Here is a 20990-nt window from a genome sequence, read left to right as displayed (position 1 = left end):
CTGACATAACGCTACACTGTGTCATGTTACAAGCACTGCAGGGCGAGAGTGTTTGTGTCTGAGAAGGAAACCCAAATTATTGACCTTTCACTTAAAAAGTCAATGGAAATGTTACAATTAGTATTAAGTACAAACGTTCTTTCAGTAACCCCAAACTAAGGGTATAAATCGGCCTGACAGCATCCTTTTACTGGGTCACATGTGAAAAAAAAATCTCTGAGATTCTCACACTTATCTAGAATCTTTGATAAAATTGCAGGATAACTAGGTAGATAAATCTTCATCATTAACTACATCTTCAGAAGGTATTCTGTGGTGGCAGCTAGCACTAAGTAGAAGTTAAAATTGTTAGGAGTGTCACAGAGACCTCAGCTTGTTAAACTTGGAGCCTTTGGTACTGGGAACGCTCGCTCGTGTGTTTAACAGTGCATACCTGAGTGATACCCTCTAAGTTTTTGCAGAAATGAACCTATAAACACTGGTTCTCTTTTTCATTTAGAAGAAAATGCCTGCAAACTGGATCATTTTCTACCAAGCCATTTTTGAAGTAAAACAGGTATTGAATACTGTAAGTTGCTTAGTCTGCAGAGCAATGACTGTAGGTGGCAAATATTAGGCAAAAGATAGAAATATCACTGGCAATGCAACCATAGACTCTCAGCAAAGGTTTTGTTCAAATCTGTAAACAGTAACACTGGCTTCTTCCTTCCCAAGTGTGTTAAAATCCCACAATGTTTCATAGCTATGTAAGATGATCATAAAAAAGCTATCAAAAAGATTTCTGGAACATAACGTCCCTGATATGGCTTTTTGATGCAAAGTTCTCAGGTTGATATCTCTCAGACCATACCATGTTGATTTTTAGGGCTGTAGCTGGTAACATGTAGCCCTTTCCTTGGGATGAATGCTTATAGAGAAGGAAGGAGAATGTGAAGGACGTTGATGGAGGCTACTCCAGAGGTGATAGAATATCTGCCCATCTTTCATAACACAGTTTTATTCGAAAATCGTTGAGCATTTAAATGTTTTAGGCTACAATGGATTAACTGGCAAGTACCAATAATTTGCATTGTTTAAAAAAAAAAGCCACAGCAAAACCAAAAAACCCCAAAACACTAAGAGAGTCTCGCTGTGGCCCTTTTCTTAGACAAGTTGTCTCCTGTGATGTGACCATAAATTGCAGCTCATGTTGAGGTGGAAGTTAATTTCAGTTATATTTGTCCTCTAATGTCTCGCTATTACCAGGTCTGATTTTTAGGTTGCATTTTTATGATCTTGGCAGACAGGAATAGCATAAAGTGATACTATCAAAAGATTAATAACTATAACTTGAGAATGAGACAAAAATAATAATACATGAAAGTATTTTTTTTTACTCTCTGAATTTTGTCAGTAAGGTTATTGGTAGTGCCAACTCTTTCAGATACCATACATGTCCTTTTTTTAAGGCTAAAGCTAGGTGAATTCTCACTTCCTTCCACTGCATTTTAGTCCATTATGCACAGATTTGTTCTCCATGCACATTTCCAAGAAGTGCAGAGATGGATTTTACGTGGTCATCTCCAGTAGTTGGGACCAGACTTTCAAAAGAATACAATTTTCACTTAAGTGTCTGCATTTTTTTCCCCCATTTTTTTCACATCCTGGGTGCTGATAATTTGTGAATCGCTGGTTCAGAAGAGTCTCAGACATTTGGGTGAAGAACTTTCTAAACACTTAGCAGCTCCTTCTAGTTTTTAAATGTGAGCCAAACTCTTAGCAAAATAAAGTAAGAAAATCTGCCCCAGTTGTGGGTGGTGAAAATTCCAGTCATATCACAGACTGGGAGATTACACTAAATGAAAGTGAATCTTTCTAGTGCTCACAGCCAAATAGAAAATCCGTAGTCGACTCTCCACCTTGGCAATATGGCATTTGGTATGAAGGATTAACCTGGCACGGAAGGCAGCATTCCTGGCCTCAAAGGAAAACTTAAGTGTTTTGCTGTACAAAGGGATGTCACTGAAAATTTTCCAAAAAGCCAAGCACACAATTATTTCTCCTGCTTTTTCTATGGAGAAAGGCAAACCTCTTAGTCCTGTCCCTGAAATGAGGGGCATAAATGCATGTCAGACTTTCTCTCTGAGATGTACGTTTCCTGTGCTGTTTCTAGAATAAATTGTATTTGCACAATGAAAACAAGTATAGAGTCAGGCTTAAAAATTAGTAGTGAGACCCAATTTATAAATTAGTCCAAAAAAGCAGCTATAAATATTCAGGCAGTAATGCTGAGCTCTTTACTAGTGAGTTTCAACTGCTTTTCTCAAACTAGTTTGAGCCATCCTTGGTATGCCTGCAAGTGCTACAGCACCTTTGGACTCTCACCTGCTTACTCATGCATGGTTTGCTATGTAGGTACTGATCCCCTCTGAATTTATCTTTCTGGCAACAAATGTAAGGTGAGAGCCATGCTAGACCCAGAGCATAGCAAGAATATAGGCTCCGATAGATGACATGGTTGTCCCAGTTTACAGAGACCTCTGTATCTTGGTGAGCCACGGGCAAAGTTGCTAACATACCTGGATATGTTTTATGCTGCCCAGGTGAGCTGCTCCACCAAACACACGTGGCCATGCCCTCTGCCCATGGCTATTGAGAAAAAGATGTGTTCGTTTAAACCAACCGTGTATTTTAAAGTAATGGTTTAACTGTGACAGAGGTTTAAGCCCGCGTATGTCAGCTGTAACAGGGTAGGATTGTGGCAGTGGTAACTCATTAAGCCTTGGTAACTCAGTGCTCCTGATCTTCCATCTGTAATCCATCCATACAGTTGCAAATGGAAACTGAAGTGTGCAAGCTAAATTGGCTTTTGTGATGTGTGGAGTAATTCCTTTTATGTCCCTTTGACTGACAGAGGAGTGCCCGTAGAGCATAACAGTACTTACTGCTGCTTAGTAACACAAGTCAGCAAAACTCGGCTGTCTTTTTCACTCTTATGAACATGTAGGAAGAAGTTGAAATCAGGCCCCTTCTTTAATTTACACTCTTCCTTTAAAACATCCCGTTTCTGTTTGTAAATTACACCAGTCAAGACTCGTACACGTGAGGAAGTGCATGTAGGTCTGATCCATCTGTAAACTTGCTTTCAAAGCCTGTCCGTGTCAGCTGTAACATCTCAGGTAGTAGAAATATTCTCTCTTCAGTGACGTGAAATTGCCTTCCCAAATGCTCTTTCTGATCCCAAAAACGCACTTAGGTGTCCCTCCAACTGAAACAATCAAGAACTTTGAAAGAGGTTGGATTTTTCTTCCTTGCAGGTTGTGAACACTGAAGTGAGATCCCTGTTTAAGCAACCAGGTCCATTTTGAGATTGATACAAATATAGCCACCTTTGCAAAGGGGCTGAACAAATGTAACTCAAATAAATTCGTTGGCATTTACAAGTCCTTGTAAATTGAAAATCCGTCCACACGTATTTAGTGGCCTCATCTAGATTTATAATGGTAGATATATTCCATCACTAATGTAAATAAGTAGCCTCTCTGAGGTTTTGATCGGGTATGTAAACTGGGTTTATTCATTAAACCTGGTGTGTAGAAAGGCTAAGTTGGAAGCAGCAGAAATGTTTAAGCAACAAGTCTTAGTTCATGTGAAGTAACCTCATCATCAGTAGAGCTGATCCTTTACACTGATGGACTTGCAGCATCAGTGCTTCAAAGTTAGATGTTAAATATCCCAGTTGAAATTAGTCCAAAAATCCGATGTTGTTGCCCAGCCTGCGGGATTTACTTGCACCTTAATAAGGAGTAGTGGGAGTAATCACACAAAAACCTGCTTCTGTGAAAAAATGGTACGTTGATAAAATACCTGGTGAGATGTGTGTAAAAATAGGGCTGTTGTCTTGTATTTTTATGTGGTATTGTTGTGCACACAGCGAAACTATAACTCAGAGCAAAAGTGAGACTACAAAGAGTTTTCTTCTGGATTTCTTCTCTCAGAGTAGAGGGTTTTGACTTCCTGTGACATAGTGGTTTTGGTGAGAGCAGGTATCAGCAGTACATTTTTAATTCATAACTCCTTTTGCATTGTAAGTCAACTTCATCTATGGTACTGAGTGTGTTGCCCTAACCCAGAACCCATTAAATGTACAGGGGAAAACCAAGTTGAGGCATGCATTGTTGCACACATCTTGCACAAACACACTTTTCTGTGTGCCAGCAGAAAAATTTGCCTTAGGAAGTTGATTCAGTGTTATAGTGTGGTGTTTTTTTGTTTTTTTTTTTTGTTATTCAGCGTTAATTTTCATGGTTTGAAATACTTGGGGGAAGAGACTTTCCAGCAGTGGTAGGGCTGGAACTCAGTTCTTTGAGATGAATGAGAAATGTTAACTGCAGAATAGAAAACAGTCGTGTCCATTCCTGTATTCTAGCTGCTGTAGTCTAGGAGACCTGCTGAAGCCTGTCATCTCATCTCCCTAATAAGATGTCTGTGCAGGGATGGCTGTCTTCCTGAGTGTTTCTTAAGGAAGAAATAATCTGGGCCTTGTTGTCCAAGTGTCTCTGCTACATCAGAGGCAGGCCAAGCAGCAGGAAAATCCTTGGAACTGCTGCTGACTGAACCTTGCTGATAATCCGCTGTACAGAAATCAACTGTGAATACATACTCACATGCTGAGCTCTGGAACCTGGTTAGACTATCAGAAAACTAAAATATAGGATAAGAGATGCACTTACTTCATGCAGAGACTTACGTGATGATTTTTATTCCTCAGTATGAAAGTGGAAGTTTTTCCCTTCAGTTTCCAACAGGCCATGCTAGGGGTTATTTGAAAAATAGTTCTTTGTGGACGTTTTTGCCACTAATCTGCCTTGGTTCCTGAAAGTCATTCTTAGAACGAATAGTCTACCCGCCTTGCTTTCAGCTGGCTTACAAATATCTCTGTAGTTCTTTCAAAAGCTATAAAAATGGCTTCCACATGTGTGTCTTTCATGAACAAAATACACCTGCTTTGTACTTGGCTGCATGTCTGTTTGTAATTGATTTGTATGCTAGTTAGAAGTAGTCAAGGTACACTAAAGATGTAGGCTGTCTGTTGCTTCAGAATTTCAGCTGCACTTTAACAGCCAAGACCTGTAGAAGGAGATACTACTTTAACATAGGTTTAAAAGGTTAAAACTTTTTTTAGGAAAAGCGATATAAACTGGCTTGAATCCTCATTCTGGATTACAGTTTGGACAAGTCCTTTGCTAGAGTTGATGGCAAAAATAATTCCTTTTGCTGTGTTTGCATACGTACAAAATAAAAGGTTGAATATGCAGCTTCTATAAATGGATGCAGATCTATTGTCAGATCCTCTGTTGGCATGAATTGGCATGAATGAGTCAGCATAGGGTACTCTGAGATTTTTCTTGGTGGACAGAATGTTTGACCAACAGAAGATGCTTAACAAGAATAAAATCCCACTGAACATGGATTTTACAAGTAGTGATGTTATTTACTTCACTCATTTCAATGTTGAATTCTCCTTAAACAATACCAAAGTCTATAAAGTCTATCTTGAGAAACTGTTGTGAAGATGAATGTGCTCTTTCAGAGCATCCATCTGTTTTAAGTCCATCTCGTTATCTTCCTGTGCTGAGGTTTCAGTGTTCTACCTAGGGAGCAAAACCAGAATAGGTCAGCAAAGTAGTTTCCCACCACCTCACACTAAAACCATCGTGACAATTGGCTTAAAAGCCTAGGGACAGAGCAATCAGGAAGGTATACAGTAAAATAGCCTATTAGTAACAGTATAAGTCGAGCCATCAGTTTACACCTCCCTTTAGCGTTGCATCATTAAAAATGTTAATTGAAGGATGTCAGGTTAGCATTTAAATTTAGTCAGACCTAGTAGAAAGCATAGTATTTCAGGCAGTGTTTAAGAGGACCGACCAGAGAGAGAGGGGAGCTTGTACAAGCAGATGCAGGCATAACTAAATGCTTTGCTGGGAACTGTGCATGCTGCTGCCTTCTTACAATAGTTGTGAAGAAACTTACACTGTCTGTGCTGCTGCTGCTGTCCTAATGGGCTTAAAGGCTGTGCACCTGTACTACGCAAACTATTTACAGAGATGCAAGGTGGTGGTGGTGGGGCAGAGGAAGAGGTGGCTGTGCTCTCATTGATGCCTAGAAGGAGATTTTGTATAACCAACGATAGAGTTGATGGGAGTTTACCCATATAAATAATCTCACACATCAATGGGAGAAGAGGCCATGTGCTGCTTAGGACTTCTGTTCCTTGCACATAACAATGCTTTCAGTGGATGTGGCAATTCTGTATAGTCCAAGATGCACAAAAATAAAACTGTGATTTTGTCAATAACGAGCCATGAAAATATTGCCTTCCAGGAGGCTGACCCACTAGCAGAAATCTCCTTAAAGTCAATAAAAGTTTTGTTACTGAATTTGTGGTTGCAAGAATATAGTCTATGTTAAGGCATTGTTTTGGCAATGTTTAATTAATACTGATATGCAGCCTATCTGCTTATAAAATGATCAATATTTTTCTGCATCCCTGGTACTTTGCAAAAAAAAAAAAACCTTATACAGAATTGCAGTACTGCTATGCAAGAAAAAAATGAGGTTTTGCTATTTTTATTCAGTTAGTTTTTTCTTTTTCGCTTTAGAAGTTTTATGCTTTTAAAGCAGTTATGACTTTACTATGTTAAAGATACAGTATCCTTTTCCACTTCCCCACTGCATCCCTCCTGTACTTCATGCAGAGAATAATAGTTTTGCAGTCCAGTTTTTCCCAAGAAAATCTCAACAGTAATGTGATTTGACCATTTACAGCTGTACTATATTCGTATTTGGAGATTTTCCCAAAGCCCAGCAACAACCTGGGAAGCCTCCCTCCACGATAATAAATGCTAAGGGACTTTCTGATTAAAACTAATTTAAACCAATATAAATTGCAATCATAGCAAACCCTTAAGTGTTGGTCGCATACTACTCAAAATACAAAAAACTGCTGTCGCTTAAGTCCCAGCCTTTTATAATAAGGCTACATAGCCTAACAAGCTATGCTGCTAACGTTAATTTTATTGGCAAATAAATTGATTTAAAGTAGGCCCGAAACATAAATCCATGTTTCCATCTTACTTAACTTTTGTAGCATATCTGTTTCATATGGTGGGAAGAGCTGAAAGGGTCTCTAAGCATTAGTTTGATTTTAGATGACATTCAAAATATGAACATTATCAAAATGACCAGTAAATTTATATGCCAGAATGTTTATTGGTTGCAGATGTTCAGATATTTATAAATAAATATCTATATAAATATTTATAAATTTTAATTACTCTGAAATTAGCAGCCAGATGCTGACCCTTTATGTTTGCTCTGTGGAGATGCAGCATTAGAAATATATGCCTATATTTAAAAGGAAGGATACTGTCTCTTTAAGAAAAGCATTTATGTTCTGTGGATGGAAACATTGAACCTAAACCGTGAAACATGAGAATTTTTACAACTATGTACCATATGAAACATGACAAAGTGTAGCTCCTTAGTTGATTGAATAAGAATAGCATCACGTCATTATATTTAATTACTTTTATATATCAGAATGTGTTTGTTAAATCTCATCATGAAATACTGATGTAAAGGTATTTCTATTTTTAAATGTATACCAGAATTTTTTTTTATTTCAGAAAAGGTCTGAATGTTGAATGTGTGTAAGTCTCCAGGAATGTAACAAGTTGATAAAAACCCCAGCCAAGTCCATCCTCCTTACAGGAAAAAAAAAAAGCTGGAATTTGTTTTTTTGGATATTTGTTTTGCAGCTTTCTACGTCTTAAGGCAGAGAATAGCCAGCCTAAGGTGCCAGCCCAAAGGTTAGCTGAACATATTTCTTGAAATAATTTTGGCAAGGCTATGACTTGGAGTTATGGCCTTTCAATCAAAAGTTTATCTGAAAACTATAATACGTGGTGAGAAGATGTAGATGTTCTTTTGTATTTTTTCCGTTTTAAAACATTCTATATGGGGAAGATGAGGGGGAAGGAAATTAACAGGGCTGTTTTAACCTAGTCACCTATCCAATGAGATACTTATTTTCTAAACTATTGCACCTTTCCCTTTTCACTCTTTTTCTTTATTTTACCCTCAAGCCCCAAGCAACATTTTTTCCTTCCTGCAAATTGTTTATACTCCCACCATCATATTTACGAGCTGTCAGACTTAGGAGGCCTGATTTGCTTTCACAGTATTGAATCGTGTGCGGTAGAAGGTTAGTATGGGATGGCTGAAGCAATCATTTCCCCCAGTTGCCTGCTTTGCGCCTCTGCCTCAAGTTGTCATCCCCACAACAGGGAAACTTTACAGCCCCTGCTTTACAGCAGTCTACAACCTGGCATGGCAGAGCAAAATGAAATCAGCACTAGTTTACGTTGGTACCCAGGGCTGTAGTCTGCTGCTGCTTAGGAATTGATATGTCTTATTTACTTATCCCTCGGACAGCAGTACCAGTCTTCAGGGAGGGGAGCAAAGCAGTCAGCTGTTCATCTGTCTGTGTACATCAGCTTTGCTACTGTGATACAGAAGAAACTCTCCTGAAGCCAGTAGGTGTTACATTCTAGTAAACAAAATAGCAATAGGGCCTTGTTTGTTTTCTGCCACCACACATAGAGACACTTGTGCTACCCTGCTTCTGCCTTCTGGAGTTCAGTAGACACACGGATTCAGGTAACAAACTGGCATTTGAGGTGATAAAGCACCATTCTTTAAGCAATTATCACGAGCCACTTGAAATGCAAACATGAAAAGATTGACAAAGCATGAAATATTTATTGCTTTTCTAATTTTGCATGGTGTTATATCAAATTTTGACTGATTTTAAAAAGACTATTTAAGTACATAAGTGTTAGATTAACTTCCACTCACTTCATGATTGAATCATAGAATCATTAAGATTGGAAAAGACCTTTAAGATTGTTGAGTCCACCCATCAACCCAACACCACCATGTCTCCTAAACCATGCCCTGAAGTGCCACATCTACACATCTTTTAAATACCATGAGGGATGGTGACTCCACCACCTCTCTGGGCAGTCTGTTCCAGTGCCTGACCACTCTTTCAGTAAAGAAATTTTTCCCAATATCCAATCTAAACCTCCCCGATGCAGCTTGAGGCCATTTCCTCTTGTCCTATCGCTAGTGACCTGGGAGAAGAGACCAACACCCACCTCACTACAACCTCCTTTCAGGTAATTGTAGAGAGGGATAAGGTCCCCCCTCAGCTGCCTCTTCTCCAGGCTAAACAGCCCCAGCTCCCTCAGCTGCTTCTCTTAAGACTTGCTCTCCAGACCCTTCACCAGCTTTGTTGCCCGTCTCTGGACACGCTCCAGCAACTTGATGTCCTTCTTGTAGTGAGGGGCCCAAAACTGAGCACACTATTCAAGGTGCAGCCTCACCAGTGCTGAGTACAGGGGCATGATCACATCCCTACTCTTGCTGTCCACGCTAATCCTGATACAAGCCAGGATGCTGTTGGCCTTCTTGGCTACCTGGGCACACTGCTGGCTCACGTTCAGCGAGCTGTTAACCAGCACTTCCAGGTCATTTTCCACCAGGCACCTTTCCAAGCCGCCCTTCCCCAAATCCGTAGCATTGCATGGGGTTGCTGTGACCCAAGTGCAGGACCCGGCACACTCAGCCTTGTTGAACCTCATACAATTGGCCTCGACCCATCGATCCAGCCTATCCAGATCCCCCTGTAGAGCCTTCTTACCGTCAAGCAGATCAACACTCTTGCCCAACTTGGTGTCATCTGCAAACTTACTGAGGGTGCACTCGATCCCCTCATCCAGATCATTGATTAAGATATTAAACAAGACTGGCCCCAACACTGAGCCCTGGGGAACCCTGCTCGTGACTGGCCGCCAACTGGATTTAGTTCTGTTCACCACAACTCTCTGGGCTCAGCCTCAGTTACAGCCTATTGATTTCAGTGTTACCCATGCTTAAGTTATGCATGCTTTTCAGTGCTGTTCTGAATAGCAAGGCATTAATGAGCATTAATGAGCCAGGGTCTGGATTTGTGTATGCAGTTTAGAAACATATTTGGCAGCAGTTGTAGGCAAGCAAAGAATTCACTGCAATGAATAGCCCACACTGGTTGCAATTTGTCATGTTAATGTGCTGTTGCCAGAATCATATGTGCAAACTGAGTAACTGATTTACCCAGGCAAATGTAGTAGTTGTGCATGAAAAATTAGGAGCCACTTACTTAATGGAACTGTATGCTTTAGATGGAAGCTTAAGCATGCATTTTGACAACATTTGTTATTGTGAATGTTACAACTAAGTGCAAGTAATTTGTGAAAAAATATTCAGGCATTAGATACTACCATTTTATCTGATGATATTATCAGTCTTTAGTTACAGAAGTTGGTGAAGGGCATTTATTATCTTTAAAAAAATAGAGTAAGGAATGTTTTACATATGAAATTATCTGAAAATAAATACCCAATTGCCCTAGTCAGGCCTATTAAGTTCTGCAGAGATACATGTTGTGACTGCTAGTACAATTATTCGGGAAGCAATGCTATTTTTTCAGAAGTAATTCTGTAATGTGAGTTATGGGTATGACATGTTTTTACCACCTACTGGTAACTGTGTGGTAGGTTAAGCTTTATGCATTCTCCTGCATTTGAATGTAGTTGAACAAAGAAGAAATATGTAACTCTGAAAAAGCTGCAGCGATTTATTTTACAAATTAGCTCATACCTTTGGGATCCTAGATCAAAATTACTATGAATAAGGCAGATTTATTTTCCTGAATGTGTGTTTATGCAATTGCATAATTTGCAAAGAATTGCAAAAAGTAAATAGAAATAGACAGATGTGAGCTGAAGCTGGCTCTGAGGAAGAATCATAGAACGCCCTGAGTTGGAAGGGACCCACAAGGATAATCAAGTCCAACTCCTGCCCCTGCACAGGACAACCCCAAATTCACGCCATGTCACTGAGGGCGTTGTCCAAGTGCTTCTTGACTATCGTCAGGCTTGGCACTGTGACTGCCCCCCTGGGGAGCCTGTTCCAGGGCTCCACCTCCCTCTGGGTGAAGAACCTTTTCCTAATATCCATCCTAAACCTCCCCTGGCAGATCTTCCTGCCATTCGCTCGGGTCCTGTTGTTGGTCACCAGAGAGAGGAGAGAAGCATAGAACTTGAGGCTGTGGTCTGTAAGCACCACTGGAAAAAGGGAGCCAGTTTCAGGTGAAGGAGGAAGCATACAGGAAAGCTTGTTTCACCAACATGCAAATCTTGTTATAAAGTTGGCACTGGGGGAGTATAAGTAGTGAACTTAAGATTGGAAGTCTGTTCAGCATTCAGCAGTATAAGAGGATCCAGTAAAGGTTTGTGAAGCTGAACAGTAAGTATTCATCTCTGGGCTGATGCACAAATTACTTTCTGTGTTTGGGCAGGCTGAATTCTAAGGAGCTGGGATTTAGAGTCAATAAATGAGGGTCTATATGTTACTTGGGAAGAGAGGGCAGAAGCAAGGCCATTTGGGCAGGTGGTTGGCACAGTTAGTTTCAGATGCAGGTGTTCTTGTGCATATTTTTAGACTTCAGAGAGGTGAAAATAGAAGTTCAGTGACAGTTTGGATATCTGTAGTCTGGCATTTTGAGGCAGCTTTGAGTGGAGGGATGCAGAAAGAGCAATTAAAGACTTTGAGGGCAACTTCTGTCAGTGAAACCCTCTTGTGGGCATGACAGAAGAAAGAAAACACAAGGAATAAGAAATAACTATTAAGGAACAGAAATTAAGAGGCAAAGCAGAGAAAAAGCATGTAAGAATTATGCACAGAATTATAGTCAATGCTGTTTTGATAAAAGACCTAGATAGAAGTGTTGGAAAACCAAAGAGTAGTTAAATTGGTAGAGGTACTCCACCACAAAAGCTCAGGGGTTTTCATTGTTGGCCACAAACGAAAAGGAGGTGTTAGGCAGGTAGGAAGTACAACTGTCTGGTTAGAACTCCACCAAACAGTGTTTGGTAATCAAGAAATAAATCATTAATGTTAAAATTCTAGGTGAGAAGGAGTAGAGGGGACAGCATGTGGTAGTCACCCATGCCCTCAAAAGGTGCTCAGCTTAGTGCAGAGGAACTGACAGAACCTGAGGCGGACTTCCAGAGCAGTTCTGAGGGAACTGTGTGCAGGAAGAAAATACCGATGAAATGTAAAAACCCCAACATATCAGACCCATAATGAATTGATTGAATGTGTTTTTTCCTTTATTGTATCTATGCAACAATTAATAATAATTCAGAATGACTGACTCATGTTCAGACACCACCAGCAGCAGGTAGTGGCTGGGAAGATTGGTGGCTTCTGGCTTTTACACAAGCATAACACATGCTAACAGCATGTGCATTCCACCAGAAATTTTTTCTTCCTCTCTCCCATCCTTGAAAAAAAACCCCAACCCTAAAACCAAACCACTCATTCATGTTTCAATTCCTTGTGTTATTTTTACAGGAAGTTTAATTTGGCCTGAAGTTAAGTCAGACTTAAAATGTGGTATTTATCATCTTATTTTGGAGGAAAAGGTAGTTCTTGCCAACCTTTAAAATAGGTACTCTGTTAGATTTATGGCCAGATAAAAAGCTTTAGGATACCTGCTTGACTCCACTGAAGTCAGTGGGAACTGAGAAAGAGCAAGTCTTCACATCTGGCCCAAAAAAGGAATTTAAAATTGTCAAACTGAAATGAATAATCCCGAGACCAGAGTTTATTTGCGGACATCAGTTGAATGAATTGGGCAACAAAATGAAGTGGGAAGTTTAGTTGTAGTTTATTCTATGGCCTAGATCAAGAAGCAGCAGCTGACTAAAGATTAGAACAGATATGCTTAGGATTTCTTTCTGTCTATCTCAGTCCACATTACTACCCAATGTGTATGCCAGTTTAAATTATTTCAGAGTGGAATCCATGGAGAAAAGGTAGGTCTTTTGTTGATATTGATTCAACGAAAATTAGCAAGCTTGGTTTTAGTGGCACTTGTCTATACAAGTGTACTTTTAACTTTTGTTTAAAACAATTATTGTTATAAAGAGTGTAAAGTTTTTGCTTCTTTTTGGCAACCTTTTCAGACTCTTATCTTCTGGACTTCACTGCCCTAAGTGTGTAAGAGAGCGACTTTCTCAGCCTCATGTAACTCTCCACTGTCTACATTTCCTTCTTGCCTAGTAGGAAAGAGATTGTTACATAGCAGACTGAGGTCTATGGACATGGGTTATTTCAGTCATTGTAAATATGAGTTGATTGGAGGGAAATGTTCTATTGGTGGTTGTGGTCAGTTTTGGGGGAATTGTTTTAACTGTCAAGATGCAAAGAATATTAGCTGGGAGACTTTTTTCCCCTCTACTTATGAGTTTAATTGTGATAAAAAAATGGATAAACTCCATGTGTTTGTGTGTGAGCACACAAATTATTCTATTTCTATTTCTATTTCTATTTCTATTTCTATTTATTTCTATTTCTATTTCTATTTCTATTTCTATTTCTATTTCTATTTCTATTTCTATTTCTATTTCTATTTCTATTTCTATTTCTATTTCTATTCTATCCTGCCCTGCCCGGAATTTTGCAAGAAAATAAGTAGAGTAGAAAATTCAAAGGAAAAGCCCAGTCACATCAGCATGTGTATGCCTAGACTTATACCAAACAGCTTAAATCATTGCCTGCTGTTAAATGCTGGAAGTCAGGCTCAGGCTTATTTTTATACCTGTATCTCATTGGGCTAGATGATCACTGAGGTCCCTTCCAACCTGTGATTCTGTGATTGTTGACCATGTTCAAATGGAACCCTTCAGGAGTCAGTGAGTGTATCTCTGCTACCATGCAGAGGCAGCTCCTCCTTTGGCGAAGGGAGTTATTTGCAGGCTGCAGGTGGGGGAGCCGGAGCCAGCCCACCTCTCTGGGCCTGGTGACTCTGCAGGTCAGTGGGAAAGGCATGTAGATGTTGCCGGTGAAACCCCAGCCAGGTGTGCAGGCTTGGCTGAACGTCATCTGCTTTTTGAGTCCTGAGCAGTGTGTGAAGTCCCGTTCAAGTTAATGGGGAGATATACAAATTGCTTGGTGAGGGTGGCTTGATTCCTGATAGGAAATGCTGTGGGATGTGTCTGTGGTGTTGGCTGAGCTACACCTTGCTAAGCTTACTGCAAAGCACTTTTTTCTCTTGTGTATAGAAATTCTTCAGTTGTAACATTGTATTGAATTTCAGCGGCTGTGTATAAATGAGATGGATAATGCTTAAGTAGCCAAAGTACACAAAAGGTACTCTAATAAACAGGATTTCTTCAAGTACAGTGTTTGGCAGCAAACATAGGTTTCCAAATACCTGTTTAATGTGCAAAAAAAAAAACATTTTATGATGATTTGACTTTATGGATAGTGGTTTGCTAATCATTATGATACTTTCCTTGTGGTAGCAGACATTCTTGAGCTGTAGACTGCTGAGGGGCTGAGATCTCCGTTAACTGAGACTTTTATAAACAGAAAAGAGAGATACCTGTCATATGATTTAAGTGCGTTTCTTAATTATATCTTGAGACTAGGAGGTAGGCTAGATCAGGAGTTGCCCACTGGTATGTCATACCATACATTAAATACTGCATAGTATGGAGCTAAGTTTGCTGAGATGTATTGGACTAGATGATCTCTTGAAGACCCCATAGATCTAATTGCTTGATTTAATAACATGGCCTATGTTACATGTTTCATATCTGTAGACAGTTGTATACTATTTGTTTTAAACAAATGCTAGTATGTAATTTTTGTTCTAGTACGATGTCTGACCTACTTAGTTGACTGACATAATTAAGGAAAACATCTGATTCCTAATAGAAACATATTTGGCCTTCTGAATTAGAGGAACATTTTAATTTCTAACCAAAAAGAAAATCTCATTTATTTCATTACTGAATTTTATAGGGCTTTTTGTCTTCAAGTATGAGCTCTTTTTTTTTCCTCTCTCTGAGCTGCTGCTAATTTACAGTCTATGCAATTGAGGGAGGGACCAAGACTTCAAAAAGGTCAACTAAACTAAAGTTGCTACAGGTTCAGCTACTGAACTGTAACACTTCACATCAAGCTGAGCCCATGGTGCTTTGTGTTTTTTAAAGAGTAATTATTTTGTAACTGTATCCCACTCCACAATATGGATTTTCTCTGAAGTGCAGTTGAAATTTCATGGAAGCTTTCAAAAACATATTTATAGTAATTTCTGTTTCTCTGCTGTAGTTTAGATCACATATTTTTCTTTTTCCCCAGTGACTTCAAAGTCATGAAGTTGGTCTTCATATTCTTCACTTTGCCATCATCACCTCTAATTAGACTTGGGTCTGTGATGTCAGGAAAAGAAGAGTCTCCGTGTCTAAAAGAGCTCCTATACAAAAGAGATCTTTTGTTTTTTTCCTGTTTATGGCCATAGTGATTTAAAAAAAACAGTAATTGTTTCCAAGTGCAACATTATAGAAGTTTTTTATGATGTATCAGTTCTGCAGTGAAATATGTCTGTTACCCAAGGGCATATTTTTTGAAACAGACCTTTTAGTAGCCTAAGCAGCCCCTTTCCCTAGTGCTTTAATTGAGAGGTGTTTCTGAATCTGAATCCTATTTCTTTATTTCTGGACAGTGTTTATTGGAAAAAAAAATAATCTTGCACTAACTAGAAACATCCCTCTCTGTTGCGTTTTAAGATATTCCTTAAGACAGTTTTTGTGCCATCATGTTAGGAAGATCTGTCAAGAGCAATGCTGTAGGTTTAAAACAAGGTTTTGTGTTCTCAGGGGATATCACTGGCCATATAATATTTAAACAAAAAAATGCCCAGATAATAACGGGCAAATGCAGTCCTAAAGCTGGAGCGCACTCCTATGCTAACAGTTGCTTCAGTGGAGGCGTTTTGGGAATTGCTGATTCTGGATGCTTTGAACGTTATGGAAAAGATTTTAGAACATCAGAGATGTAGTTGCATAGTTTTTCCACAACCAAAACTAATCTCTTGTTTCTGTTTTAATTTTGTTTAATTCAACCCTGTTGAACAGCTTGGCTAGAATGCAGTCCACATTTTTGAGTGCCTTCTGACAGATTTCTGTTAAATTACATCCTTTATACATCCAGTTTTATGATACAGCCTATTATCAGATTAATTAATATTACAGCTGGATCTAGTTAGTTACTTCACAAATTCCAAATGATACTGTTAGTTTAGAAAATGAACTTAAAGCCAGGGTAAATAGTAAATCCTGATTACAGGGTATTCAGGTTATGCTACCCCCTGATTTCTGTCTTATTTGTGTCCATCTTGCTTAAACAGCAAGCTCACCAGAATTTTGTCATATGATAAACAGAATTTTTGAGCGTAGTAAAATCTTCAGTTTTCTAGTAGGTTGAAACAATATCTTTGGTAATAGAAAGACATTTCTAATAGAAAAAGACTTGGAAATGTTGTTTAACATTTTCAGCTGTAAAAATGGTTTCCAGAGTTATGCAGGATTATTTGCACTCTGAAAATATTCCTGTTAGCTACTCCTATATCAGCAAAAATATGTTTGTGCATGAATTCTTCTAATTCTTCAAAAGCAATGCTTGTTATTGAAATTTTAAAAGTTTGTTTTATGAATTTTATTTGTGTTATATTGACAGAGGCACCAAAAATTGGCTTCCTAACTATTATTTCTTGGAGTTCTGTATTTATGTTCTGTTTGGGGAATTGGAAATTACTTCGCAAATTTGACTCTGGAAGCAGAGTAATCCGTAACTTCACATTCTGACACTATATCTGTACAGCAGGTTGGGCAATAAATGGTTGAAATGTTCTGAGTAGACGTGACTTGGATACATGCAGTGATAAAGCAGTATATTAGAGTCAGTGCTGCTTTTGCTTTTACCCAGTCATTTTATCCTCTGTAAGAAAAAAAAAATCAAAGTAATTCCCATGCCAGAATCCAAACACCTGAAGGGGAGAGACTCAGGCAAAACATTGCTTAATAAGGGGTAAAGAGGGTTGCCTTATAGAGGAATATGGGGAATGCTGGGATCTGTGCTACCGCCTGTCAGGGACTGAACTATGGCTTGCTTTGTGTGCCACCTATGACATTGATGCACACATTTTCTATGTAGCTGGGGCGTATTCTAGGTTTACCAAATTCAATGGTGTGAATCATGGTACATACATACATAGAGAGCAAATGAAGGCACAGTGCCTGCTTGTTATTTAGGTATTAAAAGGGTTTCATATCCAAACAGCACAATGTTGTGTTGTTCAAAAATAGACTGCTTAGAAGTATCTCACTCTTCCCATGTGTATTGGGGTAGTTGCTATTCTTGAAAGTGCACCTGATGTTTGAACATCAGTATTTGAAGCATGTAATGATGCTGAAGGGAGGAACATAAATGGTACTATTTGTTAGGTTGTTGTCATTTGTTTCAAAGTGAAGTGCTGTCAGCCATGACTGGAGTGGAAGAATAACAAGTATTCCTCTATTTGCAGCTGTATGCCAGCCGGGATGCAAACATGGCGAATGCGTTGGGCCGAACAAGTGTAAGTGCCACCCGGGATACACTGGAAAAACCTGCAACCAAGGTAAGAAAGTGAAGTCCAAGAAAGAGAATTCCTTCTTGAAATCACAGAAGTATTGTTGATCCCTCTCCCCAAAAATACTGTGTGTGTCTCCTGTGTTTATAGGGTAATGAACTCATATACCAGGTCTGTTACTGCTGTAGCTGTTCAGGTATTAGGACTGACATTTGTAGAGAGAATGACATCTGCAGTGGGATAACACAGGGGAAAAAATGCTTTCATTCAGATGAAATCAATGAGATTAATGTAAATTATGTATTTATGTGCTCTCATGAATCTGAATCAAATTAATTAAATCTTGTGGCCAGGATTGTTATTTCATAAAGTCACAATTTTCAGGTTTGGATAGTGAAATAATATTTGTTTAATTAAAAAAAAATTGTTCATGCATTCTCGTTTTTGTGTTTCTAATCCTGAACTAGCTAGGTAGCAATAAGCTGTAGTGCGTACTTAAGAGTTGGAAACATGACGGAATTATCAATGTAGTTTCATTATGGTTTTCTTCCCAAAAATGATCTCCAAAACATGTAATGGTATAAAGATCATAGAGTATAAAACAGAATTGTAATATATAATTTATTAGATTTTGATGCCTAAGACATGTTCACATACAAAGGTATCTCAGTGAGACTCTTCTCATTTCCAGTTATCTCAGCCTGCAGAAGTTCATACATTTTCTGAGAGTGCTGAGGAAGTATGGTAGAAAGTGTGACATTTAGAACTATGCTGTTGCTCAAAAATGTACCCTGATGTTTGCTAACTTTCTTTTGACGTGTGGATTTTAGAAGGAATTATTTTCTTTAAAAATAGGTATATATTTGTTTTCAGATTTACTAATCTTCCTGAATTGATGTGAAAATGAATATTGTTATTTTCAGTTTTGTTTTAAGTTTCATTTGTTCTGCCTTCTCTCAGATTATCCCATCTTCTTTTCCCTTTGCTCTGGGCTAGCATTTTAAAGGATGGCTTGTTATGATTTTATTATTCTATACCTATTTTGGTCAGTCTGGAACTTTTTTAGGAAACAGTGCAGTGAACTAACAGTTCTTATATGTAACAGTTTTCATATACACTAATTACTTTAACAATATCAGAAGAATGCTGTGCAGATTGCTGGAGGCTGCAGTCTTGAACTAAACTATTCACTTTCCACTAAATGATAAGGAAGGGAAAAAATGTGGTGATAGATGATTAAAGGAAGCCTTTTAGGCAGTATCGATCAAATATTCTTGCATAGAATTAGTGGCAATGTTGCCATGGCAGATGTGCATGAGGTTTCTGAGATTCCTGCTGACTGTGGTGTCCCAAAAGTATACCAGTTCAGGTGGCTACAGCCTAGATCTCTTCTATTCTGTGGTGAGCTGTTCCTGGCATCAGGGTAAGTGTTCTTGCCACGTGCTGATTCCATGTTAGGATGAGACCTGAAAGTGCATAGTGCAGAGTCTGCTTTTGCTGGGAGGAAATTCAAATTGCACAGGATAAGTGTGACCTATGTTGTTATACCTTAATATAGCACCTATCCTGCTCAGCCTGTGGACCATCTTTCTCACTTCTATTCTAGAGTAATAATTAGTAATAACAGAAATTAACAGTGTTTGCAGAAATGGTGGAGTTCCTCTGCAGAGGTCGATGTCCTTCTAGGATGTGTGAATGGTGCTGCGCTGTAAAGTATGCTCAGGTTCTTGGTGAAGGGTGTTCTTTGAGTACAAGCACTGGTAAGCAGGCTTTACATCCCATCTGTTCATGGGCCTCGTGGATCAAGCCCAGGGACCAATCCAAGAGCAGAACCCAGCCTCACAGCAGAACTGGTGAACCCTGACTGTGTGATGATGCCTGGAGGCTTGTCTTTTTCTGGTGGCACTGCAGCTGCTGTGGCAATCTAGACCTCACTTTAGGTCACTCAGAAGTTAGGATTAGCTGATACTTCTTTTATTATGTTGCTATCATCAGCAATTAAATTGCAGTGACTTTGCACAAAGGCCAACCATGTGCACTCCCCACAGCATTCAAATCTTCTGAGCGCTTTAGTGCTTCCCTTCTAGCTTTTTGATCGAGGTTTACAGCTGTAACCAGTTAAGAAAAAAGCTAAGCAACTTGAAAGAAAATACCCTGTGCTGTCTCTCTAATTTATAGCGATAATAACAGGACTAATACTTCTTTCAAAAGAAGTTAATCAGAAAATTGATACCTGCTCTTCAATAAGATCTATGTTCACAGACAAATACAAATAGTTGAAAACTTGTGATTTTTGCTAGCAATCTAAAGCACATTCGGGTTAACTTTGTGTGCCTCGGAAAGGTTGTCTTTATGCAAAGAATGTAAGGCGGCTTTTCTGTATCTTACTGTCCTCTCGCCCTGTTTGTTCCAGGAACGTGATGCAAAGTTTGCTACTTTCTCTTTTTGTAATGCAATTCTTGTCAGCGCTTGATATATGTGTATATATTTTTTAATTAAAAAAAAATTAAATGATGAAGTAGTGCATATTACAAAGATCTGGTAATTTCATTTTTATTATGCCCTCTTCCCATCCTGCAAAGATAAGCAGCTATATACAAGTCTACCTGGTCAGAGCAGTGAAGCACTTCTCTTCCGCCCCCTGGACCATCATGCAAGAACTCTAGCACCAATGGGTGAGCTGGTCCTGTATTTCAGGTGGCGTGCTCCTTCCACCTGCACGACTTGAAACAGTAATACAATTTCTTGCAAAGAGGTTGGACCGATGGCTGTGATGCAAAAGCTGAAACCTGCGGTGTCATTAGCATGCGGAGCAAATAACTGATTGTATAGTATTGATGCTCTGTGCCTGTATTCTGAAAAGGCTTGACTCTCCACCATACCCGTGGTTATAATTTGCTTTCGTTTCTTTCCTCTGCTTTTCTTTCAGGGCCTGCACTTTCTATTTGTTTCTGAGTTCCTTTGTAAAGTGAGAGTGATGAAATTGTTTGTCAGGTTAGATAAAGACAAAACTGTGATTTACATAAAGCTGGAAGTTGAAGAAAATGAGCGTGGTTAACTTCTGCATTTGGCAGCTGATAATTAAGTGATGTGAACAAAACTGTCTTAGGGCGATACAAATCTCCTCTCGTAAGTTTGACATGGTAGTGTGATGGTAGTTGCTGGAAATGAAAGCTGATCTACTGTTTATAGTATGGTGATAACAGTTTCATTTTGTACTTGGTTTCTGGTCCCTGGTGTTCTATTTTCAAAGTCTGAGTAAATTTGGTATTGAATATTTGACTTCTCTGTTGCCTGGTCCAAGTTGGCTAATAGGCAGAAAAAGGCAGAAAAGGTCTAAGTGCTGGAGTCTTCTGCAGAACCTAATTAAAGAAAACAATATATTCCATCTTCATAAGTGCCCCATTGTTAAGAGTGCACT

General features: G+C 39.0%; 1 protein-coding gene across 4 annotated transcripts in view; it reads left to right on the top strand.

Moving 5' to 3' along the window:
- NPNT (nephronectin) overlaps positions 1-20990 on the top strand; it is a 55050-nt gene that overhangs the window by 2031 nt on the left and 32029 nt on the right. For 2 of the 4 annotated variants that reach the window (XM_075090718.1, XM_075090716.1), the window contains exons 3-4: positions 7803-7853; positions 17525-17617. In XM_075090718.1, coding sequence (XP_074946819.1) covers positions 7803-7853; positions 17525-17617 — 144 coding nt within the window. The remainder of the gene's footprint in view (positions 1-7802; positions 7854-17524; positions 17618-20990) is intronic. The other 2 variants (XM_075090715.1, XM_075090717.1) reach the window with 1 other exon arrangement.

Source organism: Phalacrocorax aristotelis, chromosome 4 (genome assembly GCF_949628215.1).
Source record: "Phalacrocorax aristotelis chromosome 4, bGulAri2.1, whole genome shotgun sequence".
NCBI classification, from domain to species: Eukaryota; Metazoa; Chordata; class Aves; order Suliformes; family Phalacrocoracidae; genus Phalacrocorax; species Phalacrocorax aristotelis.
This window is presented reverse-complemented; position numbering and strand designations above follow the sequence as displayed.